General features: G+C 34.3%; 1 protein-coding gene across 2 annotated transcripts; it reads right to left on the reverse strand.

Annotated features, from left to right (window-relative positions):
- Positions 1 to 10530: 10530 nt before the first annotated feature.
- Positions 10531 to 26389, reverse strand: LOC142624754 (uncharacterized). Of its 2 annotated transcripts, none has more exons than XM_075798496.1 (14): positions 25967 to 26389; positions 25023 to 25099; positions 24427 to 24585; positions 20803 to 21016; positions 18616 to 18702; positions 18371 to 18510; positions 15924 to 16004; positions 15758 to 15822; positions 14782 to 14957; positions 13515 to 13645; positions 13334 to 13415; positions 12020 to 12233; positions 11779 to 11879; positions 10531 to 11444 (listed from the first exon to the last, which is right to left on the reverse strand). In XM_075798496.1, exons 1-14 carry the CDS (start codon positions 26132 to 26134, stop codon positions 10932 to 10934), a joined length of 2208 nt encoding a protein of 735 aa, XP_075654611.1. In that variant the 5' UTR covers positions 26135 to 26389; the 3' UTR covers positions 10531 to 10931. The 2 variants fall into 2 exon arrangements, with proteins under 2 accessions (XP_075654611.1, XP_075654612.1); XM_075798497.1 differs by having other exon boundaries at positions 24427 to 24563; positions 25967 to 25983.
- Positions 26390 to 27698: the final 1309 nt, after the last annotated feature.

Below are 27698 nucleotides of genomic sequence, written 5' to 3' on the forward strand. Positions count from 1 at the left end.
TTATGCTAAAATGTAAAACTCACCTTCTATATTTCACTAAAATTCATAATACTCTAACTTTGTTTATATTCATTTCAGTCCTCTAACTTTCAAGTTTATTCAATTAAAGTTTTTTCATTAACTTTTGTTATATGTTGTGGTTAATTTTTCAATATGTTAAATTTTTCTTCAAATTTTTTAAATTAAAAAAATCCAATTAATGATTGAAAAAAAATTTCCAAATTTTTTTTTCTAAAAAAATTTAACAAAAGTTAACGAAAAAGTCTTGATTAAATAAATCTGAAATTTAAAGATTAAAATGAATGAAAGTAAAGTTAGAAGGTCTTAATTTAATAAATCTAAAATTTAGAGGACTGAAATGAATGAAAGTAAAGTTAGAAGAGTTTAATTAAATAAATCTGAAATTTAAAAGACTGAAATGAATTTTGAAGAAACTGGTGAATTTTGCCGCCTTTAATTTTATTATCTTTCAAAATTTCATGATTTTATTTAGTACTTTTAAAATTATAGATTTTAATTTAGATAATTAAATTACCCTTTAGTTTAGAATCTTTTTAAAAAAAATTACCTTCTTTCTTTCTTTTTTTTTTCTTTATAGTTTTTTATTTTGTGTCTACTTAAACGGAGAAAGTATATTTTGTTTGGAGTGTATACATCAAGTCTCTTATATCATGTCCTTATTTTGTACTCATATAAGGTTGAACCATCAAACTTACGTGCATTGCTTCTGTTCTCTTCTCCTCTTCAATGTCTTATTAACATACGGGACAGAAAAGTTGTGCACGGAAATGCAAGGAAAAACTTGAGTCCAGTGCAAACCAAACCCAAAAATGAGGATCCAGAGTGCCCCACCTCATCGATCTCCGTTGATCCTGGTCGTCCAAGTCGACACCCCCACGTGCACATACTTATCGAACCGCGTCCTACACTCCTACTGAGTACCTACTTGCCTCTATTATTTACATTTTATTACACACAACAAAGGTCCCATTATCCATCTCCTCGCTATCCAAGAGTACACGAAAACATATAAAAATTGGGTCACCGTCACTTCTATTTTCTAAAACTTTTACTCTTTTTTGTGTTGGAAAGAATAACAAATTTACTTAAAAGGTTAAAAGTGCCCCCACCAATTTTTTACCCCACCGTCACTCTTCTATATTCTAACAAATTTAAGAAAACTTAGGTAGGTTACTTCCTTTCAATTGTATTTATTATTTAGCCAAATAATTATATTATAAAAAGAAATTAAAAAATTTATTTTATAAAAATACTATTAAAGTTAAATCTTATGATTAATTGATCAATTTTATGATTTTATCATATGATTAAACTCAAAAAAATAAATCACATGATTGATAAATCTCAACATTTAAATTTTTATATTAAAAAAAAGTCCCTTATTTTTACTAGATTAAGAAATTATATTATTATCTATATCATAGTATTAATAACAAGATTCTTTATTTGGTTTTTAATATTTTACGTATTAAATTATTCTTACACAAATTCTTAAACTCTCTTAAATACTCCTATCTTTTAGTTAAATAATTTTAAATTAAAAAAATACAAATTGGTTGAAAAAATAATTTACTTTTCATAATCGGCTTAAAACTTAAAACGCTATCTCTATCTCATTTTAAAACATTATTCTATATTATATTACTTCTTTCTTTAAAAAAAATATATACACAGTTATTTATACATTACTTTTAAATATTATAATATTAAATTAAAAAAATAAATAAATAAAAATAGTATTATTGCACGCATAAAGGAGCTGTGATGAGTCTAGTAAATAATATTACATCATTTTTATATAAAATTATTGCTCATATTTTTATTTATTTTTCACTTGTGAAATTGTGTCACTGCATTTTTTTTTCCTTTAACTTTTGTATATCTAAAGTTCCCAACTTTACCCAAAAAGAAAAAGAAACCTTTTTCCATCTACGTGGCTCGAGGCCCATATACGTTCTTTCCACGTGCACTGCCGCCCCCCTATAAATAAAGTGGGCCCCCCAATAAATAAAGTAGGTCCCCATTTTAGTAGTCGGCACCTCTTCAATTTGCATCCTAGCCGTCAATTAAGCTAACAGTTAAACTTTCAAAGTGCAAAATTTTTTTTTGGGAGAAGATTTCAAAGAGCTATAGAACTGGAGGTTTGAGTCACTGGGCTGTGACCATATATGCACACAGCTCCTCAATTCCTATTAATGTGTTAAGATTAGAAAATTTACGCAATAAAAAATTACATAGTAAAAAGTGAGTTTTGATGTAAGAAAGGTGAAATTATTAATAAGTATATCAAATGTAAACACTAAACACCCTATTTTTACATAAAATTGGACACCTTTCTAGATTTTGTACATGGGTCTAACTTTAAGAGCATTCCCATCAAATATGTTAAATGCAAAATATTTGGTATTTGACACACTAAACACCAAAAATCCTCTCCCATAAGAGCATTCTTATCAAACATTCTAAAAAATTTAGCATTTACCCTCTCAAAACCTATATTTATAACATATAACACACCACTTTACAATACAACCTATATCAAAACTTCTAATTTTTTTACAATTTCATTTAAATATTGTTTCTTTATTATTTTTCACTAATTTTTTATTTTTCCTCTCTCTAAAAGTAATATAAAAGTGGACCCCATAGAATAAAAAAGTAACATAAATTTTTACAATTGATGAATAGTGTCATTTCATATTTGAAATGGCACTATTCATTAATTGCAAAAATTTTACAATATGAAAGGTTTGATGGAGCAAGCTTGAACCTTTCAAATGCTAAAAAAAATAAAATTTTTAGCATTTGAAAGGTTTGCTAAGAATGCTCTAAGGTGTTCTAAATGCCAAAACATTTGGCATAAGTGAGCAGTACCGTTCCAATTTTGGAACAATACAGACAAAAATGGTATATGAAAAAATAAATTTTTTATTATTTTTCTTTCTCCTCTCATTAATTTTATCTCCTTTTTTTCTCTCTCTCAACCATATACCTCTCTTTTCTCTCAACCTCTCTCACAATCTGCCATAGTGATCTCTCCACCCGTTGCCGTTCACCAGCAGCTCGCCTCTCCTCCAACGCCAACGCCACTTGCTACTCGCCAAGCAGCTCGCTTCACCGAAGCCGAAGCCGAAGCCGAAGCCGCTCGCCAAGCAACCCGCCTTCGCCGAAATCTCCCCGAACTCACTAAGATCTAAATCCCCTTATTTGTTTGGATTGTTTATGGTTGATTTTGGGGATTGGATTTGGTTTGAGAAATTGGATTGTAGTTTTGTAGGTTTGGTATTTTGAGGTGGTGGTGATTAGTGGTGATTTTGGCCAGTGGTATTGTGGTTTGTTGGGTTTATGTTTGCTGCATGTGGTTGGGCTGATTTGGTTTTGTTTTGCATTTAGGTTGTTGTATGGGCGTCACCCCCCCCCCCTTTAAGCCCATTTACTCGGAGGCCCATGGAGGTAATGACACGTGTGAAAACCTCACACCAATCATGTGTAAAAACACTCACGGCACGGCATTTAATGAGGCTTGTCGCATTTAAGGAGGCGAGGGTGATGACTCGCCGCCTCCGACAAATATGTCTTCCGAGCATGTTGAACTCAGAATGCACAGAATCACCTAGGGGATGCCACCGCCGAGCAGAAAACCTACTAGCGGAGCTGGTCCCGACGCCACTATCACTTTCTCCCACTCATCACCAAACATCCACTTAAGCGAAATGGTATTGGACCTTCATTCCATTGCCTAAGGAATGTCCCTGCCGAGCATTAAGTCTAGCGGTGGAGCTAGTTCCAATGTCACTGTCACCTTCCCTCACTCTCAATTAAGCATCCACTTAGGGGAGACAATATTGGACCTCTCCTTCCACCCACCAGGAAAATGATCATGGTCATTCCACTAACTTTGGCTATAAATAGGCAAGGACGATTCAGTTGAAGGGGTTGGCACTTCCGGAGTGAAGAGATTGGAGAGAAAAAGTGATCATCCTAGAAATAGAAGGAAAGTGCTAGAAAGAACAAGGAAAATTTTGGAACAGGGGTGGCCGAGCATAGCATCACCCATTGTAGGAAATCTGAAAACCCACCAAAAAAATAGATTGTGAGCCCAAATACCGATTAGGCCCAATAGTCGTATTTGGGTGCACACAGTTGTTTTTTGTAACAGTGGTGAGTTGTGGGTTATGGTGATGGGTTTGTAACAATGGAGGATTGTGGGTTATGGTGATGGGTTTGTAATAGTGGTTGGCTATGGTGGGGAGCCTTGTGGTGGGGGGGTGGCAGTGAGTTGTGGTGTGGGTGGCGGTGCGTAGTTGAAATGAGCTTTTTATTTTGTATTTTTTTATATTGTTAGTTTTTTAATGTTATTTTAATATTTTATATATTATTTTAATGTATAGAATTGAAGAATAGAAGGTGTGATATATGATGAATTGTAAAATGATGTGTTAAAATAATAAAGTAATCTTTTTGGTGTGTTAAAATGACATATTTATAGAACATCTGATGATAATGCTCTAAGTATAGCTAACATATACCTCACCTCCTACATAGAATATAAAAAATTTTAGTTTTTGATATTTTAATTTAATTTTTGGATTTTTTTATTATATCGTTTTATTTTATTTTTTTAATTCATAGAGTTTTTAAAAGTATTTTAGCCAGTAGTGGATGCTTGTATTATTATACGGTAGAGTCTTAACTAGAATAAGAATATGTTAAATAATATTTTTTTAGTGACATTCTCCTTGTTTAGTTTATTACTTTTGTATTTAACACGAATTAGGGTTTTCTTTTCCCCAAGTTTTCTTCCGCTAGGCAAGTATAGGCTCATGTGGGGGGTGTTCATGGTGCGGTGTGGTACAGTTTTGGGTCATTTTTTGTACTGCGCTTTACGGTACAGTTTAGCCAAAATCATTACCGCAATGCACCTCATTTTTGCGGTCACATGTGTGATGTGGTGTGGTTTAGAGTTTAGCCAAGATCATAACCGCAAAGCACCTCATTTTTGTGATCACATTTGTGGTGCGGCGTATAAGATACGATTTGAAGTCGGTATATTTTCAAATTTTAAGCTTTTCTTGCCCAATCCAAAATTGATTTTTCCCTTTATCTTGGACCAAGTTTTAAACTAATGAGCTAATTTTTCATTATTTTAAGTTGGCTTTCATAATCAACACTTGTTGGAATTATTAAGAGATCTGGATTTCAATATCCGCCTACCCCAAAAATTGATTAGTATCTTGGTCTGATAATAAAAGAGTTATCATTAGGAGCAGACGCTATAGGTTGAAACTCTCTAAAAAAAAAAAAAAAAAACTCTTTTAAAAAAAAAAAAAACTAGGGTTATTAAACTATTAATAATATATTTAATATTACAAAAAATATTAATATATAGTAAAGGTGCAGTGCAATGCGGTTTTCTTATTATAAAACTACAAAAAACACTGCAACATGTGGTGTGGTTATGCCATTTTGCGGGCAGTTTTTGTGGTTTGGTAAACACCCCTAGACCCATGCATTCCTCCCTTTTTCTTCTCAAATTTAGTATTATTTTATAATAAATTCATAAAACTTGCCTTCCTAAAATTTCAATTTATGTTCATAGGCTAAAAAATGGTTGGTTAGTATATAACTTGTGACCATTTTCTAAATAAAATATATTTAATGTAAAACATTTTTAGGAATTTTAAAAGAAAAACTTTTTTAGTGTTTTATGCAGCTAAAATCCTTTAATAAAAAAAAGAAATTAGTATAACATTAAGGGTTGTAAATAAAGGAAAAAAAGATTTAGCATTCAAGCAAAATTACTCTTTTCTTTTTATTCTAAGTTAATTTTAGAGAGTATTATCCTCTTTTTTTGCCTTCTAGGTTCAAGGTTTTTAGCTTACATTATGTTTGAATGGAGGGGTAAGAGGAGAGTAGAAAGAAGGAGATAGGAGGTGTTTATGGTATTTTTGTTACACGTAACATCACAATTACAATGTGTCCCATTGGTGGATGGAGTCCACACATTATGAACATGCAACTTGTAGAGGAAACAAAATATACTTTTTTGATTTGAAGTGGTCAAATACCCATCAAAACCCCTCATTTTAATTCTCCCAAATTGGAGATTTTCGAGGGTTCCATTTTTATTATAATTTTTTAAATAACCAATTTTGACTCTAATTTATTATATATTACAATTTGATGGTTACAACAGGAGATGAAGGATTTGAACTTAGGATGTTTTTGTTGAAAACGCAAGAAATTGTCAATCAGTTGAGTTATAAGGCTCTTAGCACCAATTGTGCTTTTATGATGTTAGTCTATATTTATATCTTTAAATTAAACAAAATTAGGTCTAATTGTAAATTTATTTAATGTCTTATTATTTTCTTTCTTTTCCATTTTAATTTTTAAGACATTCAAATTAATGTGAGGGATATCTCTAATTCCCACCTCTACTTAATTTTTTTTTAATAATTTGATATTTAGGGAATGAGAAATTTAAACCCTAAACATCTCCATTGAAAACAACAGAAAATATTGGTTGAGTTGTAAGGCTTTTGGCACCTCTATGTAATTTTTTAAACATTGAAAAAAAAAAAAAAAGAATTGATAACCATTTTTATCCCATTTCCTCTGCTTCCCTAAAAGGCTAGAATCTCGTATTCTCTTCTCTCTCCAAACTTCAAATACACCATTACCTTACCTACCAAAGCTAATCTAACTCAAAGAAAAAATTTGTATGATTGCTTGAGAGAGATCATGATTCATTGATCAAATCTTTCCTTAGTGGATGTAGTAGACCAAATAGTGAAAAAGGAAAAAAAACCTAGAGATTGCAATATTCTTCACAACCAGCTGGAGTAAGCAAAATGAAGCTCGTTAGAGCATTCACATTGGTGGAACTATAAATTTAGCAATATGGCTCCACAAAAAGTTATTTTTATTTATTTTACCTTTTCACTTTACAAAACACTCAACATTAGTGATTTTATTTTAGCTTTCAACACAATAAAATAATATATCTACTACAATAAATATCAACCACTACAATAAATAATTTGACTTACATGTGAATAAAAATAGCTGGCAATGTGAACACATGAACACTGGTCGGAGAAAAAAAGAACACGCAAATAAAATATATGTTTTTGTTTTACCTATGAGCTACAGTTTACAGCCAAAAATAGCTGGCAGTGTAAACACGTGAACACTAGTAGGAGAAAAAGAGAACATGTGAATAAAATATATATTTTTTCTTTTACCTAAGAGCTACAGTGCACAACCAAAAATGGTTGTGCATTGTAACTATGGAGTCAAAAGTAGTTGTGTACTCTAGCTATGGAGCCAAATTATTTGGTTTTGACTCCACTAATGTAGCCATATTTTTGTATATGATGATGCTAAAAATAGCAATATAGATTTTTAGCATCACCAATACTAATGCTCTCATCACTCGACATCCTAATCCCCCTTCCCTAGCATGGTCTGCTGCTGCCCATACTTTAGAGTTATTAGAAGTTAATTATGGAAGCCTCCCTTTTGTGGGGATGTCTTGCTATTTTTAGAAGCTAATTATGTAAGCCTCCCTTTTGTAGGAATGTCTAACTATTTTTTTAGGCAAATTTTAGTGCAAGTTTGCATGTAGACGCTGTGTTTGTTAGGGGAAGAAAAGTTCCATAGTTGAACCTGTTGGTCTAATTATGTTGTTTCAGTATTGGTTTTGACTGAAGTTCCATTTGTAACGTGTTTTTGCTCCCTATTGCATAGGCTTTGTCCCTTTCTTTGAATATAATTTTGTTCGTATATTCTCAAAAATAATAAAAATAAAGATAATAATAATAATAATAATATTACTAGTATTAATTTATTAGATTTTTCTACTTATCTTGGCTGCGCAAGTAACACGTGTAGGACACGTGTGATGTTTCTTAGTTTTACATTTACATTTACATTGAACTTCTTGTTTGTTAAGTCTTATTATCACACCGGCTGTCACGCAAGAACGATCTATAGTATAACCAAGGAACCTTCGTGGAAAACACGTTATTTGTATGCCTTTATGTTCTCGCACGGACACACACACACCGATATATTATATATATAATATTTATGCATACCATAAGCAAAAGCAAAGAAAGTTGAACAGTCTTAAGAGAAAAGAAAAAAAAAAAAAAAAAAAACAGGAAGTTAAAGAATCTCCGCTCTCAATATCTATCAGATTTGCACGCAAATGGGTTGGTCTGAATCACAACAAGGTTGCAAGAAGCACCCAGATGAGAAGCAACTACCCGGGGTTTGTCCCTCTTGTCTAAGAGAAAGGTTGTCACAAATTCAAGGTCATTCAATAAACAAGAAAACATATGGTGGTGATTCTTCATCACCATCTTCTGTTGCTTCTTCTTCGACCTTTGTGTCTCCAGTTTATCGTCGACATCATCGTAGGCTTTCGGAAAGGAGTAGTTCTATTTCTTTTACGGTAAGTGTTAGTCAAGGCTTGAAGAAGAGCAGATCAATAGCTTTTGTTACGAGGAATCGAGCAGAGGAGTTTGCGGGTAGTTTGAAGAAGAAAGGAGGGTTTTGGTCGAAGCTGCTCAAGTCCACAGGGAAGAGGACCAAAGATGCTTTTATGCAGCCAAGAATTGGAAGCCAAAGGTTGGAGTAATAGTGGGAGGGATTGTTCTAATTGTCACAAATGCTTTAAGAAAATAAATTTGTGTATAGTCTGTTTTTTAGGTTTTGGTTTCACTGTCTTTTAATGGAAGACTACTCTTTTTTATTTTTCCTTTTTTCTCTTTCTTAAACATGTTAACTTTTTAGAGATAGTTTCAATTTTTAGATGATTGCTTTTTTATCTTCAAACCAATATATCAATTAGTTTTCGGTATAAAGAAGTGATTTCGGTATAGATGTTTGGTTTAAGAGGGGATTGAATCCTATATTATTTGACGATAAGGATGAGAATTTTTAACAATTGAGTTAATTGAAAAAGGCTGAATTTGATTAAATTTCTGATATGCACTACGCCTCTAACAAGTGGAATTAAGAGATGCTTATCTCTCTCTATTTTGGATTTTTTAGTTATTATTTGTTTTCAGTTTTCCTGGTCCAAGTGATAGAGATTTGTGGGGTGTCTCACAACGTGGTTTGGTTTGATTCGTTTGAACTCTAGTTCCATAATGTTGAATGTTGACTTTTGGGTATGTTAATTCGCATTCATGTAAAACATATGTAGAATTTTCCTTTTCATATATATAAAGGAACTATAAAATCTTTGACTTTCAAAAGCCGTGTTTGATCGTGTAACCTTCTTTCCTCCACGCAAGTACGCAACTAGTTCCGCTCAATTGGTAACTATTTCGATTGGATGTTATATCCCGCCGTCTCAGTCAGCAGCAGTGAAGAGTTATTGCAATCAAACAGTCATGCCTCGAATGCATTTTTTAAGGGGTTTTACTAAAGGTATCTATTAATTTTGAGTATTTGAGTATTTCTTTGGATATGTGTAATTAACCGTCACACACGTTATTATAAAAAGGAATTGTTTAGAACGGTTCTAAGATGTTGATAAGAATAGGTTTCGATATTTTATTTATGTTTATATAAAAATATGATTTTCGATAACTTTTATGTTTAATGTATAATAGAAAGCTAAAAGTTAATAATTTGACGTGTTTTGGTTTCTTTATATTAAGCATGTCACATTGCACGTGTGCCAGTGTAGAAGAAACTAAAATAAGTATGCATATTCAAATTACTTGAATTTTAAATAATTAAAAATAAAATCATACTTAAAATGTATCTTGTTTACTAGCTCTAAACTGACAACTATGTACTAGTCCATTGAAATGTGAACACATGACAAGTGATTGACATGTGTCCAATCTCTAATAGGTCTAACACATAAGTGCACTGAACCTAATTCTTTCCCTACTAATTATTATAATATCAATTAAAGACCTAATTCCTTCCCAACTAACTATTATAATATCAATTAAAGATGTTATTACATTTTTGTGATGCCTGTTCACATTCACACCTAAAATTATTCATGATGATCAATTGTACTAACTTTATTGCACGGCACCTAAGTTAATTCAAGGGAAAAAATGTTCAATTTCAATATTTAACATCTTGCAAGACCTTTTTTTTTAGATAGCTAGATAGTTGGTGTAAGGAAATTTTTAAACCTGAACATCTCCTTTTAATACATCAAGAGGTGCCGGGTTTTTTCATCAAATTTATCCAGATTTTTTTGCCATCAACTCTTTCTTTTAGCCTAGGTACAACCATACTTTAACCAACTTTTAGCTAATAAGCAATCAACAAAAAAAAATTGCAACCATACATTAACCGAATAAGTATTAAGTAATCAACAAAAAGTTGCATCCACATGCACGGACTTCTCTTACTTAAAGGATAGCTGAAAAAACAGCAGCTGCACTGCAAATTCACCCAATTCAGAAAGCAATTACTATAAATATATCATCCCGAGAATTTTGAAAGGAATCAAGGACACAAAAAGTGTACTATCAAAATGTCATCTTCGATTTCTGAAAATTCAATCGTTACAATTTTCCAGTATTCCCCAGTAGGGGAAGTAAATGCACAAAGCTATATTACTGTTAAAATTCAAATTACAAAAATTTCCAACTGTTCTTTCCTTTTACATATCATGCTTATGAAACATATCCTGCTTTCACTTTCCTATTATCTTCGAGTCCTTCAACTAGCACTAGCTGCAGATAAATGTATGTAGTTTTTAGTATAACAGTCCTCCCAGATTTCAGTTATATCGGAGGGATCCAACTGCCAAAAAAATCTGTAAGCACCACAGAATCAGCCAAACCCAGGACCTGTACATCTTCTAGGCAAGCTCTCCCAATTCTAAAACAATGACATTCATTTCTTCAGACAGATTATGGATATTATGAACTGGGGCCTGCATTCTTGACTTCAATCTCATGTTCGTCCTCATCACCAGAACTCCTATGGTCAGTAGATGGCCGTTTCAATCTCTGGAATATCTCGTCAAGAGACTCAGATGAGGAATCACGAGAGACAAGTTTAGTTTCCTGAGTTTGGCGCAAGGGAATAAATTTTTTAGCCCCTATGTTCGTCTTGAAACTTAGAAAACCTGTCTTCATGGATTCCCAAGTTGAGGCCAATCCAGAAGAAGGTCCACCTGTAATATTACCAGAGCGCAAGTTGCCCGCATCAAGCAAGGAGACCTTAGCCGAGGCAATGTTCTTCCCTACTGGCTCTATATTGGAAGACCCTTTTTGTCTACTCTGTTCTCTTATAGCAGCATACTTGTTGCTGATGACTTCTTTGCTTGAGCTATATCTACGAGCCTCTTCCTTCAAAGATTTTGAAGGAATTTCATGCATACCATCATGGGTTAAGCCAGTTGTAGCCTTCATTTCAACAGTGGTTCTATCCTGAGCATTTTTACTTTTTAAGTAAGAAAAGGAATTACAACCAAAATTTTAAGTTTTAGATGAATGAAAATGAACATTCTCAAATGAGATAAACATCGGTAAAAGAGATTTTTCCTCCTCTATCCAAGTGTAAATAGCATGAGAGAAGTACATAAAAACCACAGAGAGAGAGAGAGAGAGAGCAAGTTATAGGGACCTCGTTTTCCATAAACAATATCCAAACATATGGTACACCAGATATTTCCAAGTGACACACACACACACACACAGAAAAACATATTATACAATAATGTGAAAAAAGAAAGCTTCCATTGTTTAGAATGTATTTACATACTGTGCTATTGCTGCTGGACTCGACATCTGTACCGTTGAAATTCCTTGCCAATGGAATAACATGTTCACCAACTTTGCGCCCTTGTTCAAGCCAAGTACGTTCTGAGAAAAAAAGGTCAACTTACTAGGTATACACATACATATCCACATGGTTTTACATTTAGGCATAAAATTCAATCTAGTTCAGAGCAAGTGGAAGAAAGTACTGTATGCATATTGATAAAAAGTCATGGTATGCTTACCTTTTTGTAGGATAATTAATCCAGATGGATCAAATCCATCCATATCATCTGTCTCAGTTTGAAATCTAAACCTCTTCCAGCTCCCAAAAAAATCAATTACATGGTCAAAGAAATTGCTAGCAACCAAGAGGGTGTATATCACCATGATAAGTGGATAGATTCTATTGAACTCATCTCCAAAGAAAGGAACAGCCTTGTCGATGGTCCCCATTCGCTGTAGTCAGAATTCCATAATATGCCAAGAGAAATGAATCAATCATTAAGGGTGTGTTTGGATACCGCTTATTGATGAAAACTGAAAACATTGTAGTAAAATAATTTTTAAATATATGAATAGTGCCGTGGGACCCAGTTTTGAAGTTGTTTTTGGTGAAAAAAGTAGTTTGCGGGTTCAGTGAACAGTGTACGGAACCCACCAAAAAACCTTAAATGCTAAACGCTGGACGCGCAAGACGCTATCCAAACATTTGCTAAATATGGAGAAGTGGGGTAGAAATTCTCATGCACAACCTCTAATGGTTAGTAGTCTGTTGGTCCACCACCCAAAATACTGATTACATCCAAAAAAACTAAAAGGGGAAGCAAATAAATAAATGACATGAAATCCTAACCCAGAAACTGGCTGAAAAGATAACATTTTGAACCACATAAAATATTAACAGGAAGCACTCTGAAGATTCATGGAAAACCAAAGAAAGTTAAGAACATAATTTTTTTTTTTTGAAGGGGAATCCATTAATAAACACTGCTTTGCAGAGCTTTTCCAAACATGTACAGAATGTTCCCTAAGAGCCTCCCCAAAGTATCCAAAATTTAGTGTACAGAAGTCCAAGTCAAAATTGGATCCCCACTGAGAACACCCTGTAACTGCAAACTGGAAAGAGAATGACTCCATGGGAAAATTATAAAGACTAAGATGAACATCTCATATCAAACATCTAGGATAAAACTTTTTATTTTCCCTTATGTACATATATATATATATATATGCTGATTGTTATTTTAATTTACTGCAGATGTATGATTCCCATAAACAAATACACATCATGTTTAAAACAAAAGAAAAGGGCACTGTATATGTTTTCTCGCTCAAAACATTACAATTCAATCAGATCGAGAAAGAGAGAAGATAAACTGATATGTAAAATTTAAAAACACACAAAAACAAAAATCTTGAGTATCTTATATTTTGCCACCTGGTTTTCTAATCTTTGCATCAGGTGGGACAACCCACATATATCATTTTCTTGATTAACTTTCCGCTTAGGCTAGATATACATTTTTAAAACTGACAACAAAGTGACGGAGAATTACCTTTTCAAATATAGTATCGTCACGAAGACTAATGAGATTGAGATAGTTGTACGAAATCGGAGGAGCATACCGAGCAACCATCCTGGCAGAAATATTGAAATGGGATATTAAGTAAATTTTAACAAAAGAGGAATAAAGCTTAGTTCAATTTGCGATGATCGAGATGTGAGGCAGAACTTACGAGCATATCATAAGCAAGTTAACTGAGCTTGTTTGCCTTGGTGTCAGTGAGTAAAACATGAACATTCCAACTTTGAACAAGGAATAATATGTGCACATGCACATATACATCAGAGGAACAAAGGCAAAGACCTGGGAAAAAATTGAACCGATCAATTTATAATTGCTCTTTATTGATAACATTTGAACCTAAAATCTACACCAGCCCTTAACCACTTGAGTCAAAGCCCAAGGGTAAATCAACCAATATATAATCACCAGCAGTAAGCTGGACAAATAAAGGAAGAGGCACGTCATACATACCTATGACATAATGTACAAAATAATGACATGATATAAAATAATGAACAAGCACAAAAGAAGAGACAGAGCAAATAACCAGAGGTTTACATTTTTGCAACTTAACATAAATAATAGAAAATGTTGTAACACTAGGAGTAAATAGAATTTTTTTTTTTTAAAGTGAGCAATGGAGTGCAATGGAAATGTGAGAATTTATGTATGGGAAAATCAGTTGTGAAGAAGGGAGTGAACGAGCGAGCAAGAGAAACTGACTTTCAGAATTGCCAAATTATCACATTCTGAAATGGAGAATGCAAAATAAATGCCAACTGCGATGGCACTAGATTTTAAGGCAGCACTGTATTATTTCAAAAGGGAGGGGGGGGGGGGGGACTCACTGAAATTTTTAGCAGAAATTAAGAGTCAGACCAAGTATGAGGGAAGATTTTATGGTAGAACTAACATTTTTTAGTAGATAATATAATGAAACAAAGCACAAAGCTCCCACCCACTTGAATTTCAGATCATCTCTAAACCTTTAAAATCAATTATAATTCACATACAACTTATTTCGTCCATGACTCACTGGATAGTTTAAAGAGTACTGGTCCATCCATGAAATGGAGGCAAGGAAAGGAAATCGAACATAAATTATTAATGTGCCTCATTCATTTTGCATTTACGATTGTTCAGTTTCTTGTAATAAACAGTCAAGCAATCAAAAACTGAAAGCAAGTGCGTACAATGAACATTTATACAGACCAATGATCCAAACATCCACATATATACAAACTAACACAGACCAAATCAACACGTAGGTAACTTTGATAGGTATTCTTAAGACATTAAGATTCAAAATGGAGCTAGATATACTCACTTCTAGAAGTGTTCTCTCCTAAAAGATGAAAGAAGTGATCTCCAACAGACAAAATGCAACTTGTCTAGATGAAACAAAAACTTGAATCTATTAAAATATTATAATCTACCTGCACAAGAACTTCTTGGTTTTTAACTGAATTTACAAGGATTGAGAAAAGAGATAGATCCACTCGACTAGATAGTAAAGTTGCCTCTGCTAATAGAATTGCAGCTGACATGATACCAAGTATGATAGCCAACAGTTTCTCAAGTTGCTTTCTGAGGATGCATCGCCATAAAAATTCTGCAAAATGAACCACCATTTATTGTAGACTTAGAGAACACACAAACAACTACAAATAAGTTATTTATTCTAGACAATAAGCTACTAAATATTAGAACAAACCCAACTCATATGGTCAAACTAAGGCAGAAATGATAAATAAAGTAAGAAAGTTATCAGCACAATTCAGAAAGGCCAAATATGCCCCAAAATAAGAGCATGACAATGAGGAACTTGAAGTAATTTGTGTATCTGTGTGTGTGATGCAAGACAAACTAGAATGTAAAGAACATGAAATATAAAGTATAAACCTAAACCTAAACCTCTAGGAGTCAACACCTAGGTTTGCCGGAGTTGACACCAGACCATTGAAATAATAATAAGAAAAACTTTATTATCAATCAAATTCTGTCATACAAAACTTTTCTTGCAAAAAAAGAACTTAAACTCCTAATCCAAATAGGAAAAGAAAATAATAAATTACATAAAAATGAAATCCTAATAACTCAGAGATTGGCTTAGGTCCTTAGGCCCAATAGACAGCAGACTCCTTATGTTTTTGTGTCTGCATCAGTGTGTGTGCGCACAGAAAAATAAATAATCAGGGCAAGACTGTGCAGTTCAACTTTAAAAAACCAGCAAACTAGCAGAACATAGAGAATTGTTTTTGTACCATTATTTTCACATTAGCAAAAGGTAGTTTAAAAGTAAATAAATAGATCCTCGGTTAAAACAATGCTCATAAAAAGTAGACAAAAGAACCAGAGTTCATGCACATTTGTAAAATTTAAGGAAAAAACCAATCAATATAGAATGCTTACCTGCTGTATCAATGAGAGACCCTATTTTGCCAGTTCGAGCAGGTTTAAGGCTAGAAACATACTTCCTAAAATGAGAGATAATCAATGTTTAAGTTCATGAACAAGCAAGCTGGAAGATAAACTCAAATAAATCAAATAAGAAAAGAAAGGATAATTTGGAACAGACCACCCAGTTGAAGAACGACGTTCGTAATTTTTTACTGTATCCTCCAGTTCAAGGGCCTCCATGACATATGACATATACTCACTGAAAAATTAACAATTAAATAAGACAAAATAGAGGCTAACCAACAAAGTATTCACACAGCCAAAGGAGTTTTTTTTTTTTTTATGAGTAATTACTGCTTCATTGTATAAAGACAAAAGTTACAAAAGGGACCAGAGTACACAGGCATTGTTCTAAGGGCCAGCAGAAAGCAAAATTATAAAGCAAGAAAATTACAATTATCGAGCAAATCAGCTAAAGAATTAAAAGTAAAAACACCCGAAGCATTTGGCCACTCAAATGAAGTCCGGAAGAATAGCAGCTCCAAATCATGAATCAAAAAAGTGAAGGCGTAGAATATTCCTTGAACCATGAGGACTTTCTCTTCTTCTTTTTTTTTCTTCCAAAAACTAAATTCATTAGAGAATGCCAAGCAAGTGTAAAAGAAAGAATATCTGAAGTGCACAAAAGAGACGACCTTTAATGGTAGAAATTAATATATATATATTTTTTGATAAGTAACGAAAATTTTATTAAAAAATGAAAAATAGCCAACCCAAGTACATTGGGAATGTACTATGGGGGCATAAATCAATAACCAAGATTACAACGATCAAGTAAAATAGGAAGGGAAGAACAAGAAAAATGACAAAAGACCACACTCCAATCGAGGAGAGTGTGTAAGAGAAAAGACTTAATCTCTAATATAGAGCGTTCATAACCCTCAAAGCATCTAGCATTCCTTTCGCATCAAATACACCATAACAAAATTAATATATATATATATATACACACACACTAATAATTAAGAGAATCACACACAAGAATGATGTCTTTAAGTTCTATCCTGATCATCAAACCTCTTCAAAAACATTGTTCTTCCTCTACACCATAAGCACCAAATCAAACACAGAAATTTTTTTATTTATTTAGTTTAGGTATGATTTAGGAGTGACGAGCCATTTTATGACATGACTGTAGCGTAAAAATTATTCCTTTCTTTGGTTAAGAATAACTTGCTCTAGGGACCCTGGTCCTTGACGAAAACATTTTTTATATTTAAGTTTTGACCTCAAGGGGAGGGAAAGGGAACATGTGACAGAGAATCAAACATAGTTTTAGGTTGTGTAGAAGATGGCACTGCACCCCTTCTCTTCCCCCCACCAACCCCCCCCCCCCCCCAAAAAAAAAAAAAGGAGGTACGGGGGAATTGGAAAAGTTCACAATCTAATTTATCTGTTTGAGCAACTTAGAATGTCCACAGAAAGTATTGGAATAATGGAGGATAGGTAGAAAATCTAAAAAGAATGTACAACCTATGGAGATAAGAAGTGGTTCCTAATCTTTTCTCTCATGCTTTGGGTAAAGACGCCTGGATTTCTGAGTTGATTACTACTACATCAGACGGTGGTATTAGTTGGAATATTCAATTCCATCGGGCTCCTGATGATTGGGAGGTGGAGAGAGTGGATGCTTTTTACAAGCATATTTATTCCAAAATGCCAAAGGGTGAGGGGGTTGATAGTTTGTTTTGGAATTTAACCCCAAATGGTGTTTTGGATGTGCGCTTGTTTTATAATTCCTTATCTACTCCTCCTACCATTTCTTTCCCTCTTCTTTCCCTTGGAAGTGTATTTGGAGTGTTAAGGTACCTTGAAGAGTTTCAGCTCGGGATAATATTCTTACTATTGATAACCTTGTAAAAAGGAACCTGCCTTTGGTTAATCAGTGTTGTTTGTGCTGCTGTGATAAAGAAACAGTGGATCATCTTTTACTTCATTGTAAGTTTGCACATGCCTTATGCAGTGAAGTTTGTTTTTTATGTTTGGTATACAGTAGGTGATGCCAAGGACGGTTGTTTCTCTTCTTTGTGCATAGAAGAATTATTTGGGGATACACTCTTCTTCGGTCTGGAATATGGTGCCACCCTGTTTGAGGTGACTAATTGGAGGGAACAAAATACCCGCACTTCTGAGGATGTTGAGAAATCTATTGATCTTTTGAAGTCTTTGCTAGTTGGGACATTGTTTAGGTGGTCTCGTATTTGGGGTTTTACGCAATGTATTTCTCTATTTGATTTACTGCATTCTGTTTTTGTCTCTCTATGATTTTTTGTATTTGTTTCAAGTATAGTCTGTTCATCATTGTGAACATGATGTACTTTTTTATTAAAAAAAAAATCTATTACCTATAAAAAAAAAAGTGGTTCCAGATTCCTTTTAACAGATAATCCACAGCCATTATTAGAGGATGATGTCATAAGTGGTGAGAAAATGTAAAGCAATACATGGATAACCTTTTGTGTGTGTTTTGTTGTTGCGGGGGAGAGAGGGGAGAGGCAGGCATAGATTTCAAGGAAATTTCTTCATTGAGAAAAAATAGAATATTCAACTAATCAATCAGTTTACCTTTTGAAACGGTAATACTCCTCTCGAGCTTGTCGAAGGTGACGCCTAAGTGTTGCCATTGATTTTTCATCTGTATCATAGTCCATATCATTTTCCCCTAATTGGCCACCTTGTGGTTTGAAGGCTGGATCTTCCTTAAACTGGAAATTGAAAATTCGTCTTTAAAATAGTACAAAGAAAAAGCTTGTTGATCCAAGTGAAGGCTTCAAAAAAAATATTTCAAGACAGAAAAAGCATGAAAATACCATTTTAGTTAACATATTATCGATAACATCCATATAGGGCCTCAAAGGATCCCGCTTTGACATCTGATTGGATGTTGCCTGAGCAACCTATCAAAGCAAACCATAAATATAAACGGTAAAATAAAATGATGAGGAAAAAAAAACGAGGACCTAAGAAATGTATAATAAATTAGTTAGAATAAAGCAATCATGTTCAGTGCACACGAAGCAACAATTAGCTTTCCATCCTTAGCAGAAAAAAAATATATCAAATCCAAGTGTCTTATTATCTTTGAAAATATGAGACAATATGATTTCTAGCTCTTAATATCATCCTAGTTGGCAAGATGTTTAGGTAATTGACCAAATTCTGAGCAATAGACTAGAGTTGAGTTAGAAAAATGAAAAATCATCATACGACAAGAAGTCGTTCAAGAGAAATGAAAGAATGAAGCATCAAACATGATGGTGTTGGTCTTGCAATTCTTCTTCAACTAATTGTTTGCTTAGTAATATAACAACCTGTTTCAAACCTACAGGATAAGTACATACTGCCCATAGTTTCTGGAACTTATAGAAAAATTGATTGGGAGGATTTCAAGAAATGGTTCAACTTCAAATGGACTCTGGATTATAAAAGCTGGTTATTGCCAACAACAACGCCCCAAGGTAAACCTTGAAACCAAAGACAAACTGCAGAGTTGGAAACCTTGTCTACAGATCTAACTGAGTGCACATGATCATAATACAAAGGGAATATTTTAGAATTGATACGAACATTAAAAGTTCATGGATTATGCACCTGATTATTATAATTGATCAAAAAACTATTAGTAACTGCACCCTTATCATGGTTGGGTTGCTTAACCAAGCATTGCTTGGAAAGTGATTATTGCGTTTTAGGAAGGAATGTAACAGGTTAGCGCGTCAGGTTATAGCAACCAAATATGGTGTGGCTAGAGGGGGCTGGTGCACTAGAGGTGTTAGAGGGACTCACAGGTGCAGGACGTGGAAGAATATTAGGGCAGGGGCAAAGAGTTTCTTCAGACAAGTGGTGTATGCTACAGGAGAGGGTCATTGTATTCATTTCTGGCACGATCCTTGGAGTGGGCATATTCCTCTATAGGACCTCTTTCTAGATCTATTTGCTTGCTTTGTGTCTAAAGAAGCTTAAATTTTTGACTTGGTTATTTCTACATTAGAAGGGGGAAGTAGGAGCTGGAATTTACAATGTCGTTCAGCTTTTCATAACTGGGAGTTGGAGGGTGTATTTGTTTTTAAAGCTTTTTTATTCCAATATGCCAAGGGGTGAGGGAGATGATAACCTAGCTTGGCAATTAACTCGAACTAGTGTTTTTGATGTGTGCTCTTATTATAATTCTGTGTCTAGTCCTCTTACCGCTTCTTTCCCTTCCCTTAGAAGAGCATTTGATGCATAAAGGTGCCTAAAAGGTCTTTCTTTTTATGGACACCAGCTTGGGGTGACTGGTGAGATTCTTAGCATTGATAATCTTGCTAAGAGAGGTCTGCCCCTAGTTAATTGGTGTTGCTTGTGTCATTGTGACGGAGAAACTGTGGATCATCTTTTGCTCCACTTTAAGTTTGCTCATGCTTTATGGAGTGAAGTTTTTCTAATGTTTGAGATCTAGTGGGTGATGCCGAAAACAGTTGCTTCTCTTCTATTTGCATATGCTATATGGAGAGAAGTCTTTCTGATGTTTGAGATCTAGTGGGTGATGCCGAAGATAGTTGCTTCTCTTCTATTTGCATGGAGGAATTTGGTTGGTGAAACACTTTTCAAATATTTGGAATATGGCTCCAACTTGTCTGTGGTCAATTAGGTGGGAACGCAAAACCCATACTTTTGAAGATAATGAGACCTTTAGATCTCTTAAAGCGTCTACTAATTGGGACCTGGTTTTGGTGGTCTCATATCAGGGGTTTTGCGCAATGTATTTCCATATATGATTGTCTACAATCCGTTATTTTTTTCTTCTAGAGTTATCTGTAATTGCTTCAAGTACAAAGTGTTCATCATCATGAACACGATGTGCTTTTTCTTTTTCTTTTTTCTTTTTCTTTTTTTCAATAAAACTTCTATTAACTATAAAAATAAATAAATAAATAAAGAATTGGGAGCAAGAGAAAAGGAAAAAGAGAAGAAAAGATAACTCGTCTGTTCTTGGTGGGAAAAAACAAAAGACTTACTACAATAGCATTTGAAAGTTCTTGATGAGCATCATCAAGCTTAACAGCCTTTTTCGCAATTTTATGAGAGAGAACTTTTTGACGGGTGGTCCAGTCTGCATTTTTCCAAATGCTTTTCGGAATTTCACTCAAGCCAAAGCCAAGAAGAAATGCACCTGTAACAAGTCCAAAAGTATTTGAGCAGCCCATGGCTAAACCCAGAACACCACTACCCCTGTTAACAAAGGCATCAAGCAGCAACAAATGAGAACATAGCTTAGCTGCACCACAGAGAAATAATTTTTAAAATATATATATTAAAAAAAAGAAAAAAATATATATAGTAACCATGTAAGCTAGCTTGATACAGCCACACTTGACAAGTATTAAAAACAAGAGGGGTGGGGGGATAAACAATTAACTGGGCAAAAATTATTAACTTTTTAATGAATTATTAGTATTGAGATGGCTTATTATAACCACCCACGTTTCATGTATATAAAGATTTTGGGCAAACACCAAATTTAATGCGCAAAATTGAGTACTCGAATATAACATTCTTCTTCCGAAAAAAAAAAGTAGGCAGTGTTAGGGTAAGGGGAGCATCACTTTCAAAACTTTATACTTGGCTTTCATGAAAGTGTCTATGAATTCTCACATTCCACCTTTGTCCCCCCCACCCCCAAACCCCAAATCCAACTAATTATCCAAGACTAAATAAACCAGGCCATCTCTGTCAACTAATCAAGCGTACAAGTTAGGATACAAATCCTTTAAAGAATGGTTTCCACCCTTACTCTTGAGCCATCCCTGACATCGAAGTTCACATGTTGGATGGAGCAATCCCAACCCACTTTGATACTACATCATAGGCTACACCCATAAGTCCCTCTATTTGGTTTTGAATTCCAGCCACTCCCTTCCACCCTAGACTTCGTAGCAATCACCTGTCACCATAAGTTTGTTTCTTCATTCCCAAAGTGCCATAACCCTTTCCCCAACAAGGATTAATTATAGCTCCCTAACTTCTTAACCCCCAAGCCACCTTCAACAATCGGTGAACAAACAATATCCCATGCCACCAAAGAGAATTTGAAATCCTCTTCCAAGACAGTAAGACACCCCACAAAAAAATGATCTCTCTAGCCTTTTTGCCACATACATGGGAATAGTAGATAAAAAGAGATAATATGTTGTTGAATGCATATTCTTCAACAACGCTATCCTCCCTCCCTTTGACAAATATAACTTCTTCCAGCCAAAATATCTGCATTCCATTTTCTCTAAAATAGGATTTGACAAACATTGCGCCTTAAAGGATGCCCCCAAAGTTATTCCAAGGTAAGTCATCACCAAGCTCCCAATTTTACAACATAGTATATCTGCTAGTTAAACCATGTTACCCACATTACCAACCGGTACCACTTTACTCTTTCCTAGGTTAACTCTCAGACTTGTAACGGCTTCAAAGCAAGTTCACACTATTCTGATATAAAGAATTTGTTGGGGAGAGAACACGTTGAGGAGACTCCAATTGAGAGGTTAATATAACATATAGGGACACCACTTAACCCAAAAGCTCAAGACTATGGGTATGGGTCCAATTATGTTATATTAACCGCTCATTCTTCTCATTAGCATCCAATGTGGGATTTCACTACTTAACCAACCATGCTACTCACAAGTGAATATTTCAACAAATCTCCCCCTTCACGTGTGAGTTTTCTACCAAATCACTTCTAGCACTTCAGTTAGTCTTCCCCTTGAGCGGAAGCCTTTTTCTTTATAATTCAAGTGTCATGTATCACCATTACCAATAGTGTGCCCTTTACTCAACCATAGGTGGGGTGAACATGGGAGTCTTCCTTGCACAACTATAGGAGTCTTCCTTGCACAACTATAGGAGTCACCAACACGCACCTAGCAGAACCTTTACTCAGCCATGAAGTCTTCCTCATTCTACTTGGTGGAATCTACTAGCAAACACTTGCCCTAGAACCATCGGCTCTGATATCACTTGTTAGGGAGAGAACCTCCCCCAATTGAGAGGTTACTATAACACATGGGGAAATCACTTAACCCAAAAGCTTAAGTCTATTGGTGCCCAGTTATGTTATATTAACCACTAATTCTTCTCATTAGTATCCAATGTGGGACTACGCTACTCAATCAACCACGCTACTCACACATGAAAATTCCAATAGAATTTGATCAGTATTCACATCACAAAATAAAATGGTTTCATCAACAAATTAAATAAGGGAGAAAATTAGCCCCTCAGTTGGAGCATGCCCTACCCGAAACCAAGTAATAACCCCCCCCCCCCTCCCCTCCCCTCCTTATTTTTCTTCAACATCCTATTTAACACCTCCATAACCAGTACAAAGAGCACTAGGGATAGCAGGTCACCCTGCCTTAACCCATGAGAACTACTAAAGAAGTCAGAAAGGGAATTGTTTATCATAACTGAGAAATGGACAGAAGGTATATATATGCGTGAATCCAATTCCTCCACTTCTCACCGAACTCCATTCTACCCAATGGATAAAAATTCACATCCCAATTAACATGAACATAAGCTTTTTCGATATCCAACTTATAAATCACCCATTAGCTATAAGAACCAAGTCTAGAATTTTTTGACCTCTACAAAAGCATTCTACAACTCAGAAAATGTTTATGTTTATGTTTACTAAACATTGTTTTCATTCTATTTGCCAACACCTTTACCAACTGTTTATACACACTATTCAACAAGCTAATAGGCTGAAAGCCCCTAATATTAGTCGTATTAAACTTTTTAGGAATTCAGGAAATAAAAGAAACACTAAGGGATTTTCATTGTTTTCATTCTATTTGCCAACACCTTTACCAACTGTTTATACACAATACCCAACAAGCTAATAGGCTGAAAGTCCCTAATATTAGTGGTATTAAACTTTTTAGGAATTCAGGCAATAAAAGAAACACTAAGGTATTTTCAAACTCTGGCTCTAGGTCCAACTAGTAGCAAGCTCCATCCATAAGACCATTGAGTGGGCTATCTTCTTTTTGCATATAAATTCATAGGTTTGCATAATTGGAGGCCTATATCTTGTGTCTGCACCAAACAACAATCTCTTAAATACCATAATTTTAGCTTCCATTAATAGATTAGGCAAAATCCAACTTCAACTAATAGCCTCACCTACTTCAAAAAAATTGGAGATCTCTCCCTCCCCCAACATACAAAGACACGTTGGATCCATGCTTCCATGTGTGTGCTCTCTTCTAAAGAATCTTCCAGATGCATATATTTTACAATGTCGAATCCATCAACTTTCTTAGGTCAAATTAACATTCTTTAATCTCTTTTTTCTTTTCTAAAGAATTTTCAACATACAAATATGCATTATTTCAAATTTACAAATTACAAGTCACCATGCTTGTGACCAAGATATTTTTGTACAAAGAGGCTATAACAAAGTCAAAAAAACAAGTTCCTTTATGATGTAGACACATTTCAACTTGATACAAGAATTTGGTTTAATGACCCCCTATGAGCTCTAGGCACCTAAAAGGCAAACCTAAGATCATTTGAAAAGAAACTATAATTGATATGAAATAAAAATTAACTAAAAGAGAGTGAGAAAGTGAGAAACAGACCTCTGCTTACGCATCAGAATGAGGAGAATAAGTCCAAAGAGGCCAATAGATCCCACAACTATGTAAAAGATGAAGTTAGCGTGTAGGCTAGTCTTCAATCTTTCTTTCACAGTGAAGTCTCCAGCGTCTTCAAAACCCTGAATAAGGGGCACCACAGCCCTGCTTAGAGATAAAATAACTTAAATATATGAGGAAACATAGAACAGTTAAAACTAATTAGAAATCTCTACAGTGAGTTTGACCAGCTTATGCAGCGAAGGGTTAACAAATGGACAAGTAATAATATATTGCACAACTATGACACTTTAAAAACCATAGCATCTGTATTTATGAAACACATTAAGGAACCAAAAGGGAGTACTTCAAAAATATGCAAACGCGCATATTCATCTAGCTTTAAGTAGGTTAAAACTTCATTAAGCAGATGAAAATATAAGGATTAATACTACTAGGAATGACACCATATAATACACACACACACACACACACACACATACAAGAAAAATGCAAATAGAAAACCATGGAATGAGCATGTCAGTCACTTTCGGCATAGTGACCAAGTTATGTATAAGAAAGTCTGTGTTTGCACAGCATACCAAGTAAGTAAAAACGTACTCCAATATGACCAGCTCCAAAAGAAAGAAATCCCTCCATTCTGGCTATTATGCATAGTCTGCACGTGTAAGAAGCAGCAACATTAATCAAACCAAAACCAATCATTGCGCGTGTGCACACACACTCGCGCACATACAGATGCTTCAACAAATCATTAGTCCATTTAAAAACCACTCGAAAAAAATATGCAATAACAACTTCGGATGATCTCAACAGCCAGCTTCAAATCAAAAGAGACATTCCTATATACAAGAGAAATAAAATTTTAAACATAAATGAAGTTCTATATTTTTAGGATATGCCTAAAGACTCATGCAAAATACTATAATATTGTAAAAGGACTTATATCAAGTTATGATTTAGGGAAAACTAACAATAGTACTCCTTCTACTACACCCACAACATTTTCGTAACACTTTCACATCAACTCCTAGGCAGGCAGTAAGTTGTTATTGGCTCTAATTTGAATCTACTACTAAAATTACTTTTTTGCCTAACAGTAAAGGCCAATAAGAATTTGCTACTTAAGATTTGTTATGAAAATGTTGCGAAGATGAGGTGGTCATAGCATTTCTCTAAATTGTATAAATATTCAACTACAAAAGAAAACTTAAAAAAACATGCTTTGAATTAAGCTCAGGCCAGACCAGGCCAAAGCCAATCTTCACCAAAATCGGACCCTAAATCACACTCACAAACCAAAACGAAACCCTAATTGCCAGAGTCAATGAATCAAAACAAAAACAAAAACAAAAAAACAGCAACAAAACCAATGCACAATATTCGATCGCTCCAATTGAGTTTCGTCTAATCCAGATATGAATTTACCAATAACGAGTAAATCAAGTTTTAAAAAAAAAAATGGAAGAAATGAAATGAGAAAGAAAGAAAGGAAAGGAAAGGAAATGGTAGTGGTAGGAGGTACCGCCCAGATGTCAGCGGGGACGAGGACGATGATGGAGAGAGAGCAGAACCAGGTGTATCCGACTGTGAAGAGCACGTATCGAGGGGCCTCTGGTCCCGCGAAGTACCGCAGCGTGAAAATCACCATGCCTACCGTTAGAGGCAGCGAGATCATATAGAACACCCACATCTCTCTCTCTCTCTCTGCAACTTTCTCTGGTTTTAGAGATTCGAAATTCGGTGAGTGGAAGGAAAAACTGAAAAAGTAAAGAGAATCCGAGGGGAGCGATCGCTGCGATTTGGAGCTAAGATAGGAGTTTGTGTCTGCAAGCCCGGCCTGCTTGCGTTACGTGTAGAGGGGTCAGTTTTTTTTTCTTTTTCTTTTCTCTCTTTTTTTTCTTCTTCTTTTCTTTTTTACTCAACTTTAGTGTTCTATAAGGTTCGCGCGATACTCAACTGTAGTGTTCTATAAATAGAAAATATATATTTTTAGCAAATCACATTACTTAAAAGATGAGTGATTATTAGTTCAAATTTGAACTTAGATTACTTTTTGACCCAGTAATAACAATTAGTAATAACTTGTAACTTAAGAATTGTTGTGAAAATATTATGAACATAATATTTATCTACTTAAAAGGGTTGTCATCGCCTAGGTTGCGTGTACGTATCCATGCTACGGCCTTGGCTGCATGATCACACATGGCTGCCATAGCCTAAGCAGCATGCACAAGAGCATGCCATGATCTTAGTTGCGTGCCCTAAAAATTAAATTGTTTGTACTTTTATTGATCAATGCAACCATAAGTATGAATGTAGTTGTAATTCTAGAATCTAATTTTACATTGGTATATAGTAAGGTGAGACTGACTATGGGAGAGATTAAAATGCATTCCTGTCATAAATACATCAATGGTCACTTCTGTCATAGGGATCCAAATCCTAACTACATCAATGGTCATATCAGTGCAGTAGTTAGATTTGACACGGATTAGGATCCGGTCTAGGTATTGCACTGAGTGCAATTCACCTTCCTCTCTCTCACAAATTTTTTTTACATTTTACTTTTTAAACTTTTAATTTTTACTTTTGTTAACTTTTATCTTAACTTTTTTTAATCAATGGTTGAGAATCTTGAGATTGAAAATTGCTTTTTGCAACTATCAATCTCAACCATTGATAGTAATTGCATTAGGTGCAGTACCCTAGGTATTGCACCTGATCTCAATCCATTTGACACAATATATAAAAATTGAAACGCATAGACAACTACACAATATCCAAAGATTAAAACACAAAAACCCACAACTACAGCAAATCTAAAAATCAAAACATATTCAAAATCTCAATTACCTTTATGATTTGATCCATAACATGGAGGGTTAAGCTAGGTTGGAGTTAGTGGTAGAGCCAAAAATTTATATTTGGAGGGCCAAACATAAAATTAGACAATTAATCATTTCTCTGTATATATATTAATTATATCTATAATAATAGTAATGTACATACAATTTAATAATCAAAACCCAAAAGTGTATTATTTCTAAATTACCATCTCCTAAACTTGTCCATGAACCCAGTATTTTCAAATTAAATTATCATACATTAAATATAATGACTAAAATTTCTTTTAAAGAAATTACTAATAATTTAAAGATTTTTAAATAAAGGACAAACCATCATTCAAATTTCAATATATAAAAAAATATCTATAACTACAACCAAATACATGTTATATTATTTTATATATAAAT

This window comes from Castanea sativa, chromosome 2, assembly GCF_040712315.1.
Source record: "Castanea sativa cultivar Marrone di Chiusa Pesio chromosome 2, ASM4071231v1".
Lineage (NCBI taxonomy): Eukaryota > Viridiplantae > Streptophyta > Magnoliopsida > Fagales > Fagaceae > Castanea > Castanea sativa.

Coding starts and splice junctions, on each gene's coding strand:
- LOC142624754 (XM_075798496.1), bottom strand. CDS start 26,134: ATGTGGGTGTTCTATATGATCTCGCTGCCTCTAACGGTAGGCATGGTG. Junction 25,100..25,966: donor TCCCCGCTGACATCTGGGCG/GTACCTCCTACC, acceptor TTACACGTGCAG/ACTATGCATAATAGCCAGAA. Junction 15,823..15,923: donor CGTCGTTCTTCAACTGGGTG/GTCTGTTCCAAA, acceptor CTCTCATTTTAG/GAAGTATGTTTCTAGCCTTA.